The following is a 14,992-nucleotide window of genomic DNA, read 5'->3' on the forward strand; positions in this document are numbered from 1 at the left end:
TCTAAGTTGCATCGCACTAGCATAAGAAGTTGAATTAATATTTCATCTCTGGAATATCATTTCAGCTCCTGGCTCGATTCTACATCAGTTGGACAAATTGGAGAGTCTGTCGACACTGAGGAGAGAGTCACGCTGGAGACATTTTAGGTCTCTCATGAGGCTGATTCGAGCATCGGCACTCAAATTTATACGATCTCTCGATCATTTTGGGACCGGATGTCTAATCTACACCTAATTCCTAAGGGCGATTCTAGAATATTAAAGAGTCAATCCAGTTCTCACACGAAGTAAAGATAACCCTCCTCCCGAGGGGATTAGCTCCGGTCATGAAGGAATAATTAAACTTCTTGCGTATACATTAAATAAATAAATGCGGGATGAGAATTAAACTTGAAAAGAAATGACTATTATTAAGAAGAAATGACTTACGATATTTAAGTTGTTGAAATGAAAAGGGCCGGAATTTAAGGTTTCTTTGGAATGAAAACTAACTAACTCATTGGCGGAAGCTAAAGCATAAAATCTTTGGGGGCGAATATCTTAAGACCCCCCTATATATATATTTTGGAGACCCTCGTAAAGGGATTTTATTTGGTTTTGTCTTTTAGTAAATTTAGACATTCAAAACTTTGAAAATCAAAGTTTTGTTTGCACCTTGTTTAATTTGCCTTGTCTTTTATGTATTAAGGTTTTGTCTTTTAGCCAATTTCAATTCAAACCACCTACTTTGAATTGGTACGTGTCTTCCATATTGCGAGGTGGCACAAAATTGTGACCATCACTTGCCACCTGCCTATGTTGACTCGTCATGCCTTTTGGGCTCACAGAGTGGGTCCACTTGTGTGTCTAATGGCGGCACTGATTTTGGCATATTTACAACTTTCTGTCTTTCTATAGAGTTCGTCGCCCTGGTCGCTCTGGCAGTTCACTAGCCAACGTCGGCATCCAGATTTATTAGATGTGAGCTTCAGAAGTTTGCTGCTTCTTTATATGTTGATCCATTCTGCACTGGTTTTGTTCTTTTGGAAACTTCGGCTCTAGTTAAGCTTTGTTGAGCTTCATTGGGGTTGAGTGGAAAACTTCAAATATTCCAATATTCCCGTACTTCGATACATGTTTTATCATTATATTTATGTTAACTGCGGAAACCTGTAAAAGTACGAAAATATAATTATTACATGATTATTAAACACATAATCGATCAAAATGTTATGTCTCTCGGGGTTTAATATTACAATTTTGGGTGCTTATCATCAGCGTTCTGTTCTAGGGAGCGTTTGAGCTCGAGTGAGCGTATTGCTTTATTGAGCGTTGTGCATTAGGCTGGCCCTTGACGTATAGGTTTCCAATTGGTGAGCAATGTTAGCGCTATGTAGCATTCAAGCTCGAGTGAACGTTTTGCTCAAGTGAGCGATGCGGCCCATGGGAGCCTGGTGCTCTTAGAGAGCGTTCTGCATTGAGTCAGTCCTTGAAGTATAGGTTCCCAACTAGTGAGAAGTGGTGGTGCTATGTAGCGTTTGAGCTTAAGTAACCGTTATACCCAGGTGGACGTCGTGACCCGAGTGAGTCTGTCTGCTCTAGTGAGCGTCCTGATTTGGAGGTCGCAGTTGATAGCTAGCCTTGTATTAGCGTGACTATAGCTAGCCCCAGTTTATTTTTGAAGTTTAATTTACCTGTAAAAATGCGAACTGGCACGAAAGAGTTAGTACGAACTAACGATAGTAATTCTGGAGATACATAGAGCATTGAGCTCAAATAATAACTGAAATGACATGATTAGATGACGATAACTTGCCCCAGCTCGTAAATGGTTTTGGTTAGCCCCCAGTTTGGAACTTGATCGACCTGCAGTAGGTTGAGTTGGAGTAACAGTGTCCGTTTAAACTCCAGTGAACTGATGATATGTTATAAATTGGCCTACTATCAAAAAGGAATTAGTATAAAACAATTCTAGAGCATTTGTGGCATTGTGCTCAAATCATAGTAGTATTGAGTATGCCCGGAAGCATGGTTGTCACAACTGTTGTAGCCCCCAGTTTGGATTGTAACTTGAGTTACCGATATACTTACTTGATGGCATCAATTTTCGGTCAATCAAGTTTGACTGTAATAAATTACGCATGTCGATCATTTGCAACTGTGAAAGCAACCTGCAATGGGTAGAGAACGGAACGACATGCGACAAATTCAGCTACACCGTAAAGCAACAGTAGATGTCAAGTATTGTGAGCTCGCAATGTGTAAGGATTAAAATGATAAATCCCCTTCTTGATTGCGTGTAAATTTAGTGACCACATGAATTGAGTTGGTAAAGCGGTAGCAATTACGAACTAGAATACTCCTGAACACAAAAATGGTAGACTCCCAACCAGCTAGTGTGAGTCACTTGCAATCACATGTTGGATGCTTGAACCAATGGTGAGTTGGTATGCAATGGCTACTCAAAGCGTAGAGGTTGCCGAATCCATGAGCGAGCTGAACTTTTGTTTGATTAACTGACCATAATTGATTTTTTTGAAACGACAATGGAATGGAGCGATAATGGAATTAGTAGTTCCTGTAGATATGCATGAATATATGTATGCATGGTCCGACATTTAAAGGGTCGTTAAAGACCTGCGATCTGGAGTTGAAATAAACTACCAATTGAGGAGGTGGTCATAGTAGATAAATTGAAATGAATATGGTTTACGTTACATAAAAATGTAGGGTCACCATTATCAACTTGGACTCCAACGACACTGTAGAGATCTGTTGGACTCAATCTTTACTTAATAGTAGATAAAGAAATATGAATGATCTGTTGTTTCAATTGGAAATACAACACATGTATAACCAAAAAGCTAGTTGTAAAAAATAGAAGTCAAAGCACTCATCTGGTGATGTCGCTTGATAGATAATGGTACGAAGTAGCAACAACCTTTGTCCTTTATACAAGACAATAAAATGGGAAACGATCCCAGGACAGGGAATATAGATCTTGAGTTCTGTCAATTACTACTGACATGTTATAATATCCGATATTATACGTAGAGTTTGAAAGTAAAAAAAGTTAAAATAACTTATCGGACTAGCATCCAGCGGGAACTTCAATGTCTTTTGATAGCGAACTTGTTATTTTCAGCAACATAAAAAAATGAGTAGTTGATTTGCAATTTTTCAACCACACTTCGTGGGCTTGAGGGAGACAAGTGAAAATTGTAGTTTTTCTCAAGATGTTCGACCCGCAGGCGTAAATGTAAATGTAATAATTGGGCGTACTTTATATGTATAGGAAATTTAGAGAGAATGAAGTTATGACTGAGTTCGAATGATCGAACTGCCTACGTATCCAGTTCTCCAGAGAACTGGAATCAAATTAGTTCGTAGTTCGTATTAGAATTTGGTGATTAAATGATCGATGGCAAATGGAGAAAATGAAGAGTGGAGAAGAAGCATAGAAGTCTCCTCTATTTGTTTTGGTCACCTTTTGTGTTTTATAGCTTTCTTTAGTACTCCATTAATATTAATTGAATGAGATCCATTTTTGGTGCTCCATTCATTGATGATATTTAGTGCTCATATGTAACTGAAAGTGACTTGTTTCTTGGGTTGCTTGGTTGACCACGAACTGAATGTAACGTAGCGATCTGATCGGTTATGGCTCTGGTCGCTCGTTCTAGCGTGCTGGAGATAGTGACTCTAGTTTGTTTAGTACGAGCTAATTGTCTTTGGTGATGGACACGTGTCTGATATTCATTGGACATGAATATTAGGTACTCACAAGATGAAAATATAAAATAATTTTCTTGCACATTCTATGATTGTGTACATTGAGAAAGACATTGCTCAGAGTTTTGATATGGATTCTATTGTGGATGTTTTTGATAATATAGTGGAAGGGTGGCGAGTCCAACTTCAGAAGCCGAACTTAAGTAGTATATCTTTGAGAGAAGAGGCATAACACGTAAGTTACTCTCTTTTGTAAGTTTGAGTGGTTTGAAACGAAATACATACATAATTTTTGTGATCTTTAATGTTTAGACACTATACAAAAAAAAAATTTGTGTATTGTTTGTTACCCTGGCCTAAAATCCTGGTTATGTCCCTGGTTGTTTGTTAGAATAAAACTAAGAAATGGAAAAAGAGTTGATGAATGTTAACAAGGCATGAAATGAATTAAATAAAATTAGGACTCGTCTCTTCTAGTTGAAGGCGAAGAGATTTGTTTCCTCCATTTTTATCTTTTTATTAAGATGGAAAAAGAGTTGGGGAATGTAAACAAGGCATGAAATGAATTAATGAAAATTAGGGCACATCTCTTCTAGTTGAAGCAAAGAGTTTTGTTTCCTCCATTTTTATCTTTTTATTTTTGCTGAATATCAAAACTTTTGTAAACAAAACAATTGGCACTAGAGCAGTTGATCCTCGATCTGATTTGATAGCTCCCAAACTATGTTGTACGGACGCAGACACTGACGCGGCGACTCGATTATATCTAAAAAAAAATAGAACACGGACGCAGCAAAAGACACAGAAATTAATTAATATTTATAATTTTATTTAATATAAATTGAATATTAAACACTAAATTAAATATATATATCTTAATATTAAAGCTCCCACAGGAGTATTTTTCGAGCTCTATTAAAATTTCACGTCATCTCTTATTAAAACAGGAATTTCTCTTCTATTAAAACGAAAATTTCTCTCTTATTTGAAAAACAGAAATCCTTTTTTACAACAGGAATTTCTCTCCTATTATAACGAGAATTCCTCTCCTATTAAAACAAATTCTAGCACTTCTAATTAAAGCGGGAATCATTCTCCTATTAAAATGGGAATTCTTCCCCTATTGAAAAGAGAAAATCTAACATATCTAATTAAAACGGAAATTATTCTCCTATTAAAACATGATCTCTCCCAATTAAAAAAAACGGGTTTTTAAAACTTAATTAAAACAATTAGTTAGAAAATTAAAACGGGTTAGCGACTAAAATAGTAGTCCCAATTTTCTAAAAAAAATCTAAATATTTCAAAAAAAAAGCGGTCATGTGATACATGCATCCTACAAAGTTAGTCTTAATATTAAAACTCCCACAAGGGTATTTTTCGAGCTTTATTAAAATTTCACGTCATCTTCTATTAAAACAAGAATTTCTCTCCTATTGTAACAGGAATTCTTCTCCTATTAAAACAAATTATAACACTTCTAATTAAAGATGAATCATTCTCCTATTAAAATGAAAATTCCTCCCCTATTGAAAATTAAGAGAAATGTTGCGTATCTAATTAAAACGGGAATCATTCTCCTATTAAAACAGAATCTCTATCCCAATTGAAAAAACGGGTTTCTAAAACTTAATTAAAACTTCATTTAAAACAATTTGTTAGAAAATTAAAATGGGTTAGCAACCAAAATGGTAGTTCCAATTTTCTAAAAAAAATCTAAATGTTTTCAAAAGAACTGGTGCGTATGCACGGGCCTACACGCTAGTGTATCAATATTCATAAATTCAAAACTAATCAAGATAAATAACACAATATTAAGTTTAATATTTTCTAATCAAACTTTTAAAACAAGTCATAAGTCTAAACAAAACAAAAACCGGAAAAATTAAGTATTTTAACATTATTTTTATTTTTTTGGGTCAAAATCTACGTCCCAACCATATTGACCGCGTTCTGACTGTGTCTTGACCCGTGTCCGATTTAGTTTACCGACACAACCCATTGGTATGTGCGTCCGTAATTTAGAGCTCCCAAAGATGTAGACGCGATGAATCGTGAAAATCAAAGACACATACCTTGTTCACGAAAATTATAACCTCAGCAATTTAGCATCTTTACGATTAAAAACACAAAAACATGGACACACTAACTTCCTGAAGAATATTAAAGAGCGATATTAATAGTTTGGAACTTCACCAGTCAATTATGAATCATTTGCTTTGGAGTAACATACAACAGTAAAGGTCTGGCAAAACAACCTTTAGCAAATAAGAAAATTATATCATATCGGAAGAGATTTCTGATGTCCATGAACTCTGGAAGACAGTCAATATGACCGAATTTTGAGACTCTAACGCTGCCCCAACTCTATTTAATACACCCTCAAATTGTTGGCTTCGCAGTAGTATGAAACCAACCATTACTCCGCTTTCTGTACTCCCACATTCTATTGAATGGTTCTAAGTGATTTGAAAATTGAAACCTTGCAATGGCTGTATGGAAGCTGTATGGATAACTGGAAAACTAGATAAGATGCCTTCATGTGTAGAAGAAGCTGATATAAACTTTCTAAATTGTAAGAGAGCACTTGACTTATTACACCTATACAAATTGTGGTTGTGGGTGAGAGCGTTCACTAAGTAACGCCTTATTCAGACCCACTAACAAAAGACAGTCATGTCTTACTGCCCATGAGACACGCGCAAGCCATCAACTTAGCAATCTAAGCCACTGAAAGAGGTACAAATACAACCAAGAGTAGTGCAACACTCACACTATATTTGTTACATGGCTGTGGAAATGTATAAATCACTTTCCATCAAATGGAAATTGCGTCAAACAGAACTGGTGTGAAGTAGTGTGCATTTTTCACAGATAGGGTGGCTACCTTAACCTGTTCCATAGGTCAGACAATTCTAAAATTTGTTCTGTAAAACTTAGTACAGGGTAAATGAATTATATCTCAATGACACAGACAGAAAAGAGGTAATAACACTTTATCTAGATATGGACCTGTTCAGATTGCCAAGGGCATTGCGACAGATCATCTCCTTTGTAGCATTCTACTGCTCTCAACAATATTAAGGGTGTTTAAACTCTATTCGTACAGCAATTTTGCAGATTTAGTTCTCGACACTTTTTTTTCACTCTTTGTAATTTTCTCTTCTGACTTCTCATTTTTGGATATAGCCTTCTTGATGGCTTTCATCTTTCTAACATTCTTTGATCTCTTCATGTGCACTCCCTTCTTGATCTTTCTGTGACAGAAAAGTTCAAACAAAACATATAATTGTAAACTTCCACTACTTTTAAAATAAACCCAATTACTTCTGCATTAATTTAAATTGAATAGAAACTATAAAAACAAAGTACAGATAATTATAATTTTTGAAAAAAGAAAGGAAAGAGCAATAATTAACAAGTTCAATGCACGTGATATGGCTGATAAGGTCATACAAATGAAAGGAATTACAGAGATTTTTTTTTTTTGATAATTATAGAGGTTCAAGTGCCGAACAGAAACAATACTGGTCTAAGAGCCCTCACCGGCCTTGAATCAGCTATGCTGAGACAGAAACTTACCAACAAAGATCATATCATTGTTTACACAAACTGATAAGGTCAGCTGGTTGTGAATCACTATGTTTCGGTGTCTGAGAATGGTGCTAAGTGTCAGACACGTAAAAGGAAACACCCAAGACGGTGACAGAAGAGTGGACTAATGATAAATATCTTTATATTCCAACAAGTTTACATAGTTTCTTATTGATAATCTGTCTTTATAGGGTCGAGTAGTCTATAAGAAACCCAAACTTAAACCACTTCCTCTTGTATTACACTTTTTAAATTTTATAGATTTATAGGGTTAAAATAATCCCCCAAACAAGAGCTGTACTCTCGCATGAGACTTTAAATCGACAACAGTTGATGCCTCGGCCAGTAGCCCAGTACAATGTCAGGAGCGAGGCGAGGCACTAGACACCAGGCTTCACAACTTGAGAACGCCTTTAACAACAAGCTGCAACACTTTTCACCAAAATTAGCGCCATTGACAGCATACGTCAATGGCTTTGAGGGCATCTTTTCCTTAGGAGTGGATAGTATACTAGTATAGTGGCTTAATTGGTTTATTATTCTGTCTTAAGCTTTAGATTCACACACTTAATTCAATCATGTAACCTTGAAACATGTTTTATGTCATATACTCAAACTAACCTGTTGAGAACACCGTGAACAGAATCTTTAGCTGTAACTTCTGTTGTGTCCATTGCTACATGTGAGACAACAAACAATAAAAAGTTAGTAAAACGTACAACACAAATTGAACACATAACATCTGGGTTCAGGGAAATAAAACCTTGGGGAGTATCTGATACTGTGGGCGTCGAGATATCCATCGAAGCTGCACCATTTTTCTTATCTTTCTTTTTGCTTCTGCTCTTCGCCATTTCTTATTCTAATAATAAGTTTCAACAAAGTCAATATGAAAAATACCCTAACAACAAGAATTCTTGGGCTTGGATATTTTTCTGTTTTAAGTCCATTATTTGAAGGCCCATATAGCTAAACAAATGGGCCCAATTATCTATCGGCAGACCACGATGGTGATAAATGTAACACAAATATGGTTCATTTTCAGGCTTAATCACCTATTGGACATTTTTTATTTTTGAGGCGATTAAGGTGGTTTAGTTTTGGCGTAGAAGCATTGCCAAATTCTTTATCTAGCAATCCTGTGCTCAATCTTTGAATATCTTATCTCCTAGTTTAAAGGAGTTACGGTTTCTCCTAGAGGTAAATTCAAGTCCTAGTAATATGGCGTTATTGAGAAGCAGATGACTACGCCCTCCAAGAGTTAAGATATAGTGGGTAGAAAATCAGTAGAGAATAAATAACTCAATGAACAATATTAGAGTACTCCAAATCATAGTACAAAATATCCCGATATATCGTGATATTTGAAGATATCTAAAAAGATATATAAATATCACGATATGTTCAGAGATATATACCACTACAAATATCGGTGATATTTCAATGATATTTGTGATATTTGGAGATATTTGATGATATTTTGTATATATAACAATTTTATTTAATATTTACTATTATATTTCAAATAAATATAAATAATATATCATGATATATTAAGAAATATCCACAATATCTATAATATCTATGATATTTATCGATATTTTAGATATATCTACGATATTTGCATGTGAAACAATGTTAAATATCCCAAAAAAAAAAAGACATATTTACAATACATATCCAGAAATTGAATATCGATAAATAGACATTTCCTGATATTTTGTACTATGCTCCAAAGTTAGCTACTTGTATTGCTGGAGACCATAATAACTTTTTAAGAAACTAGAGGCGCGCAGGCAAATAGTTTGCAAATCTAGTCTAAGACGGTACTTAACTAAATTAAAACCAGATAAAACAAACTATGGCCCAATTATATATCTATATATACACATCATGAGTATCCACATCATGAGTATCCAGTATTCTCAATTATACTTATACTTCAAGCTAGCTAGAAAGCGTTTCTCGCATGGAACAATGTTGCATTGAACTAGGCTTTAATTAATTTAAGTGAGCCTTCCATGGTCAGAATTTTGAGTAGAGCTCCAGTTAGCACGTCACACCTTGTTTTTAATTTTTTTTCCCAAAAATCGACGGTTGGAGATGTGTTCATTGTTCTGTACTATTAGGCTATTAGCTGAAAAGGGAGAATTCCACCCGAGGGAAAGAATCTCAAATTTTCACATGCATATTTGGCATGCGTAGCAGCGTAGTAGGGGTGGGTAGGCAGGGTAGCTATTTTTATGCACATAGGCTGTATCATAAAAACAAATCTTGCTAAACTATAAATGAGAAACAACTACACCCTGATGACATGCACAATCCATAATTGGATCGACAAGCGTACACAATTCATCTTATATCAGCATGCAATACATCCAAATGTAGAACTAGAGAGGGATATACAAGCAAACCTCACACAACCTTATTACTAACAACCACTAAATATATTTCTTTAAAGCTTTTGATGTACAATACAATGTTGGTTGCATTTTTCTTCATTAATATTTCTGTCTAGCAATTGTTTTCCCTAAGATTGAGTGGTTGCTCGCATTGGCATGGACGGCTCCTTAACATCTGCACTCAAGCCGCTCATTAATAATGTTCATGACAAAGATTCCTTCAAGGGAGGATGGGAAGCCTCCATGTACTTGATTGGTAAGTCATGTTCTGATATTTAACAATGATCTAATAGTTTAGATTCTTATCTTTTCTTTTATTGATTCACAGGAACTGAATTCATCGAACGTTTCGCAATGAGTGGTATGTCAGGGAACCTCATCACTTATCTCACAAATGTTCTACATGAACCAACTGCAACAGCAGCGAAGAACCTGAATGTTTTTAATGGTGTAACAACACTACTCCCTTTGTTGGGAGCTTTCATTGCAGATGCCTACTTGGGTCGGTTTAAGACAATTCTCGTTTCTTTGTTGATCTATCTCATGGTGAGTGTGCTTGCTTTTCTTGAATGAAGAGAGTCAGTGGTGAGAGAGTCACAACTCGCAAACTTTTCATCTAATCCTGACTATGGCTCTTGTCCAGGGACTTGTTGCCCAAACATTTGGGCTCAAACTTTGTTGTTGTTGTTGTGTTGCAGGGACTAGTCATGTTAACACTTTCGGTCTCGAAGGTTCCCTTAGAAATTCAACATGTCCCATTTTTCTTTTCTCTTTACCTGGTTGCATTTGGACATGGAGGACAAAAACCATGTCTACAAACATTTGGAGCTGATCAATTCAACGAAAATACTATGGAGGAGAAGAAAGCAAAGAGCGCGTTTTTCAATTGGTGGTACTTTGGGATATGTATCGGTGCTTCAGCAGGAATGTTGATTGTGTTCTATGTTCAAGAAAATGTTGGATGGGAGGCAGGATTTGCGATTCCGGCCATTGCAATGGCCATGGCACTTGTTATATATTTGTTGGGAGAGAGATCATACAGGCAAAATATACCAAGTGGCAGTCCGTTAACACAAATCATGCAAGTGTTTGTTGCAGCCACTTGTAAGCGGCATCTATGTGTCTCAAGGGATGACTGTGAAATTTCTTGTGAAGGAGTTGATTTAGTCGTGGAAATTCAGACCTTGCCTCGCACAAATCAATTCAAGTAAGTGTGTTGCTCAGATGTGCTTGATTAAATTTGATTAAATTTTGCAGGTACTGACTAGCAAAGTCGGTAAAACCTTTGGGTGATGATACCAAATGCGGGGCTCGAAAAGGGGGTTCGATCTCATTTAAAAACAGGCCACCAAAAAAAAAAAAAAGTTAGTGATATGAAACAACGTGAGTTTAAAATAGTGAAAAATATCCCTCTAGATCTCTTTTGTTAATGTATCAGAAAGATTAACCCGTTAGTTTCATTTTATTCGAACAATCAGAAACCATGAAAATTTGCTACCAAGTATCTACTTAGTTTGGTTTCAGCTAGTTTAAATTTCAAATATATCACCGTACATATTTATGAGTTTGGCATTCATATCTTACTTATGCTACAATTTCTCAGATGTTTGGATAAAGCAACAATCAAAGATGATATAGATGCATCGAGTGTTACCAAAAACAACTGGAGGCTTTCCACAGTGACTCAAGTTGAAGAAGTGAAGCTGCTTCTTCGTTTGATTCCAATTTGGCTAAGTTGTTTAATGTATGCAGTGGTTTTTGCACAAGGAGGCACATTCTTCGTTAAGCAAGGAAGCACAATGGACACTTCACTAGGAAATAAATTTCACATTTCACCGGCGTCACTTCAAGTATTTATTGGCCTGACGGTACTAATATTTTTACCCATCTACGACAAACTTTTTATTCCAACTGCAAGAAGTTTCACAGGATACCGATCTGGAATAACAATGCTTCAACGTATTGGATTTGGGATGCTTCTAGCTACGACTTCAATGGTAGTTGCTGCTCTAGTAGAGACTAAAAGAATTAGTGTTGCTAGTGAGCATGGAATACTTGATCAACCAAATACTATCGTGCCAATAAGTGTATGGTGGCTAATTCCACAATATGTGATCTCAGGGGTTTCAAATGTGTTCGCAGTTGTAGGGATCCAAGAGTTGTTCTATGACCAGATACCTACTGAGATACGCAGCATTGGGTCCGCAATGCAACTTAGTGCATTTGGTGTTGGAAGCTTATTGAGTGGAGTTCTTATATCTGTAGTAGAGTCTGTTACCTCAGCAACTGGGGATAAATGGCTGGTAGATAATCTTAATAGAGCCCACCTTGACTACTTCTACTGGTTGCTTGCCGGGTTAAGTACATTAGGGTTTTGTGCATTTATAGGTGTGTCAAAGTCTTTTGTGTACAAGAAAGTAGATGGTGATTGTTAAGCTACTCCACTGTAAAGCCTACACGAAGATCAAATGTCGTATGAAACCCGATCACATCTCTAAGGGCATCATTGCGGCATTTGAGATCTACTTATAAGAACATTGAAGCCTTTAGAGTTTGATTGGTGCCATTCAAGTAACCTATGATATAGATAAGAACCTATTCGATCTTTATTTCCTCTGTATATCTAGCTCTAAGCTAGTTTTGCTAGATTTTTCATATGATCTATATATTTCTCACACAAAAGGAAAGCGCACGTACACATTTAATGTTCGTACCCCCTCGATCTAATGAGTTAGGATTCTAGATGATCTACAACAAGTTACTCCTATTCCTAGGTCGTCAAAGAGAAATTGGATCACTAGTCCAAACTTTCCCTCGTCAGTAGAATATACAGGTGGGTAAATCAAAAGAAGGGACCAGATGGCTAAGTCATATAATTGCTTCAAAGGTCACACACATTGTCAACTCAAGTTATCTGCATGGAGCAATACAGAAGTTTCACTTCTTCCTATTCCTATATCCTTCGATCTCCTTCAATTACTTATGCCTCTTTCTCTGACAAACAAATGCGCAGCTACCTTCACTGTCCTTTTTTGTTCATCTATTTCTTTCCTTTACAAGTTAATCATTGGTCTTCCTACAAGTTGCTTGTATTTACTGCAGAGTATACCTATTACTATAGCAAGACGAAAGTGATTAAGAACTATACAATGAAAGTCCTTGAAGTCTTGAACTTTAAGCGTAGCAGAAATTAAACAGAACAGAACAATGACAGAGAAGCAGGCACATAGAATGATAGAAAGCTTAGATTGCACTACTAAAAAAATGACTTGTGATGACGGCTTTTAGCCGTCATGAAACAGGTTTAATGACATTTTTTTCATTAAAAAAACTACCGTCATTATAGAGTCCGTCATAAAAGTTAACCAAAAGCGTTATAATTTTGATGACAGTTCTGGAGAAGCTGACATCAAAGCTCGAATTTAATATGACAAAAACTCATTTATAAACGTCATAACTGGATCCTTTTGCATGACATGTTTTACTTAACCGTCATAATTTATTAGAAAAAGTGTAAAAAAATAAACCTTCATTTATGACTGTTTTTATTTAAGTGTCATCCTAAGAAACAAAAGCGTCAAGAAATTAATACTAAAAACTGTCAAGAATTGGTATGCCACACGACAGTTCTTTGGAAGCCATCATAATTTTTTTTTTTTTTTTTTCCTATAAATCTGAAAATTCCTATAAACCAATACATTCTGACACCACCAATACATTCAGACACTTGACAGCTAGAGTCCATTACGGAAACAAGAATCATACTTTTATTACTAACATAAATCATTCCAAGAACTTGTTCATATTACATGATTTATTCATGGAGAAAAAAATTAAATAACTTAAGCACTTGATTCAAAATCAAGTCTCATAATCCAACAACAATGTAATTTACATAACCCATCCAACAAATTGCTAATCAACCGATCCATCTCAAACAAACTTAATTGAGCTACCGTGTTATCTCACTTATAACCTAAAACACAATATGAAGAAGAATGTGTTAGTTTGTTTAATAAGTAAACTAAAAATATAATCATATAACAACTTCTACACAGTATTAAAAAAATACACAAACAATGTGTTAGCACACTAAGTTAATAACTACTAAATGAAAGAGATACAATCAACTATGATAGAGAATCATATTGGTTAAGCCCCACATAACGTACACCACTGTAGGATATATCTGATATGTACTAACTAGCCGAAGCACTTAAAGGTATAGGCGCTACCACTCGAAAAAGGGAACTCAATCACTAAAGCAAAGAATATAGGCAAAACCCGGAGGATACTTAAACATGAACCTCATTCTCCTATCTTAGGCCTTTAGGTGGCATAAAAGCCTTGGAACGGTTGCCGCGCCTGATTCGACTCACCATTATTAGATTAGGCCTTCTTTGTCTGCGCATTACCCTACTTCCTTAATCCAAATAGCCATAGGAGAAGCTGAGCTAGCTAACCTAAGTCCGTAGCTAAAGTTCTCAAACAAGAGTTCCATTACCCTTACTCGTATTGCAGGCAAATCCCGTTACTAGTAGTTCGGGTTAGACCACTTGCTCTAGGAGTCTAAGACTTCTAACTCTTTAGCCTCATTGGACTCAAGGACATATCAAAGATGAACTAACCGTAAGAAGGAAAAAACCCTAACTGGAGGCGAACTTTTTTTAGTGAAATCTGACCCGATACTAGAAGAAATAGAGTAAAGGAATTTCCAATCGGAAGCATTAGAAGAAAGGATGACTCACTCATAGGGATAAAGGCAATGAGAATGGTTCAATCTAAGACTAGCAAGTGAAAACAAAAGCTTACGGGGCCTTATTACACTCCATCGGGAAAGAAGGACGGAATGGAAGCAAAGCAAGGAAAATGGACAAGAACTAGATGCATACCCCATGGGGCCATCTACCCCTCGCTAAGAGTCCAATGGATCGGAATTAGGATCCAGCAAGAAGAAGGATTTGTCGGACTTCAGGCTAGCTACCTATTACAATCCCTCTGTCTTAGGTTCGGGAACATCGGATGGCTAAACTTCATCGATCCATCATGTGAGTCGGAGTTATTACCACTTCAAGTAAGAACTAACAAAAATCAAAATCATCACCACCACTCACCACTCACCAAAGATAGATAGCGGCATCTTCGTACAATTGTTAAACAATCCCATGTTAGATTAGACCATGTATGCCCAAGCAGTATCATCTTCCAAAAAAAAAAAAAAAAAAAAAAAAAAAAAAAAAGATATCAAGATATTTAAATGGAGATGTTGACAAGTAGGCAGGACG

General features: G+C 36.1%; 2 protein-coding genes across 2 annotated transcripts; one reads left to right on the forward strand and one right to left on the reverse strand.

The window, feature by feature from the left end:
- Positions 1-6,469: 6,469 nt before the first annotated feature.
- LOC147509613 (uncharacterized) lies at positions 6,470-8,206 on the reverse strand. Its single transcript, XM_086601895.1, has 3 exons — positions 8,069-8,206; positions 7,927-7,981; positions 6,470-6,968 (listed from the first exon to the last, which is right to left on the reverse strand). The coding sequence occupies exons 1-3, from the start codon at positions 8,157-8,159 to the stop codon at positions 6,809-6,811; spliced, it is 306 nt and encodes a 101-aa protein (XP_086458021.1). The 5' UTR covers positions 8,160-8,206; the 3' UTR covers positions 6,470-6,808.
- A 1,526-nt stretch (positions 8,207-9,732) lies between these two features.
- Positions 9,733-12,316, forward strand: LOC147509614 (protein NRT1/ PTR FAMILY 5.4-like). Its single transcript, XM_086599238.1, has 4 exons — positions 9,733-9,963; positions 10,036-10,253; positions 10,406-10,914; positions 11,311-12,316. Exons 1-4 carry the CDS (start codon positions 9,864-9,866, stop codon positions 12,140-12,142), a joined length of 1,659 nt encoding a protein of 552 aa, XP_086455364.1. The 5' UTR covers positions 9,733-9,863; the 3' UTR covers positions 12,143-12,316.
- The last annotated feature ends 2,676 nt before the right edge of the window (positions 12,317-14,992 follow it).

Source organism: Coptis chinensis, chromosome 3 (assembly GCF_015680905.1).
Source record: "Coptis chinensis isolate HL-2020 chromosome 3, ASM1568090v1, whole genome shotgun sequence".
Taxonomy (NCBI): Eukaryota; Viridiplantae; Streptophyta; class Magnoliopsida; order Ranunculales; family Ranunculaceae; genus Coptis; species Coptis chinensis.

Excerpts from the sequence above, each read along its gene's own strand:
- LOC147509613 (XM_086601895.1), bottom strand. The coding sequence starts at position 8,159 with ATGGCGAAGAGCAGAAGCAAAAAGAAAGATAAGAAAAATGGTGCAGCT. Across the intron at positions 7,982-8,068 it reads AGTATCAGATACTCCCCAAG|CAATGGACACAACAGAAGTT; the intron begins GTTTTATTTCCC and ends TCTCACATGTAG. Across the intron at positions 6,969-7,926 it reads GTTCACGGTGTTCTCAACAG|AAAGATCAAGAAGGGAGTGC; the intron begins GTTAGTTTGAGT and ends TTTCTGTCACAG.
- LOC147509614 (XM_086599238.1), top strand. The coding sequence starts at position 9,864 with ATGGACGGCTCCTTAACATCTGCACTCAAGCCGCTCATTAATAATGTT. Across the intron at positions 10,254-10,405 it reads CTTTGTTGATCTATCTCATG|GGACTAGTCATGTTAACACT; the intron begins GTGAGTGTGCTT and ends GTTGTGTTGCAG. Across the intron at positions 10,915-11,310 it reads CCTCGCACAAATCAATTCAA|ATGTTTGGATAAAGCAACAA; the intron begins GTAAGTGTGTTG and ends ACAATTTCTCAG.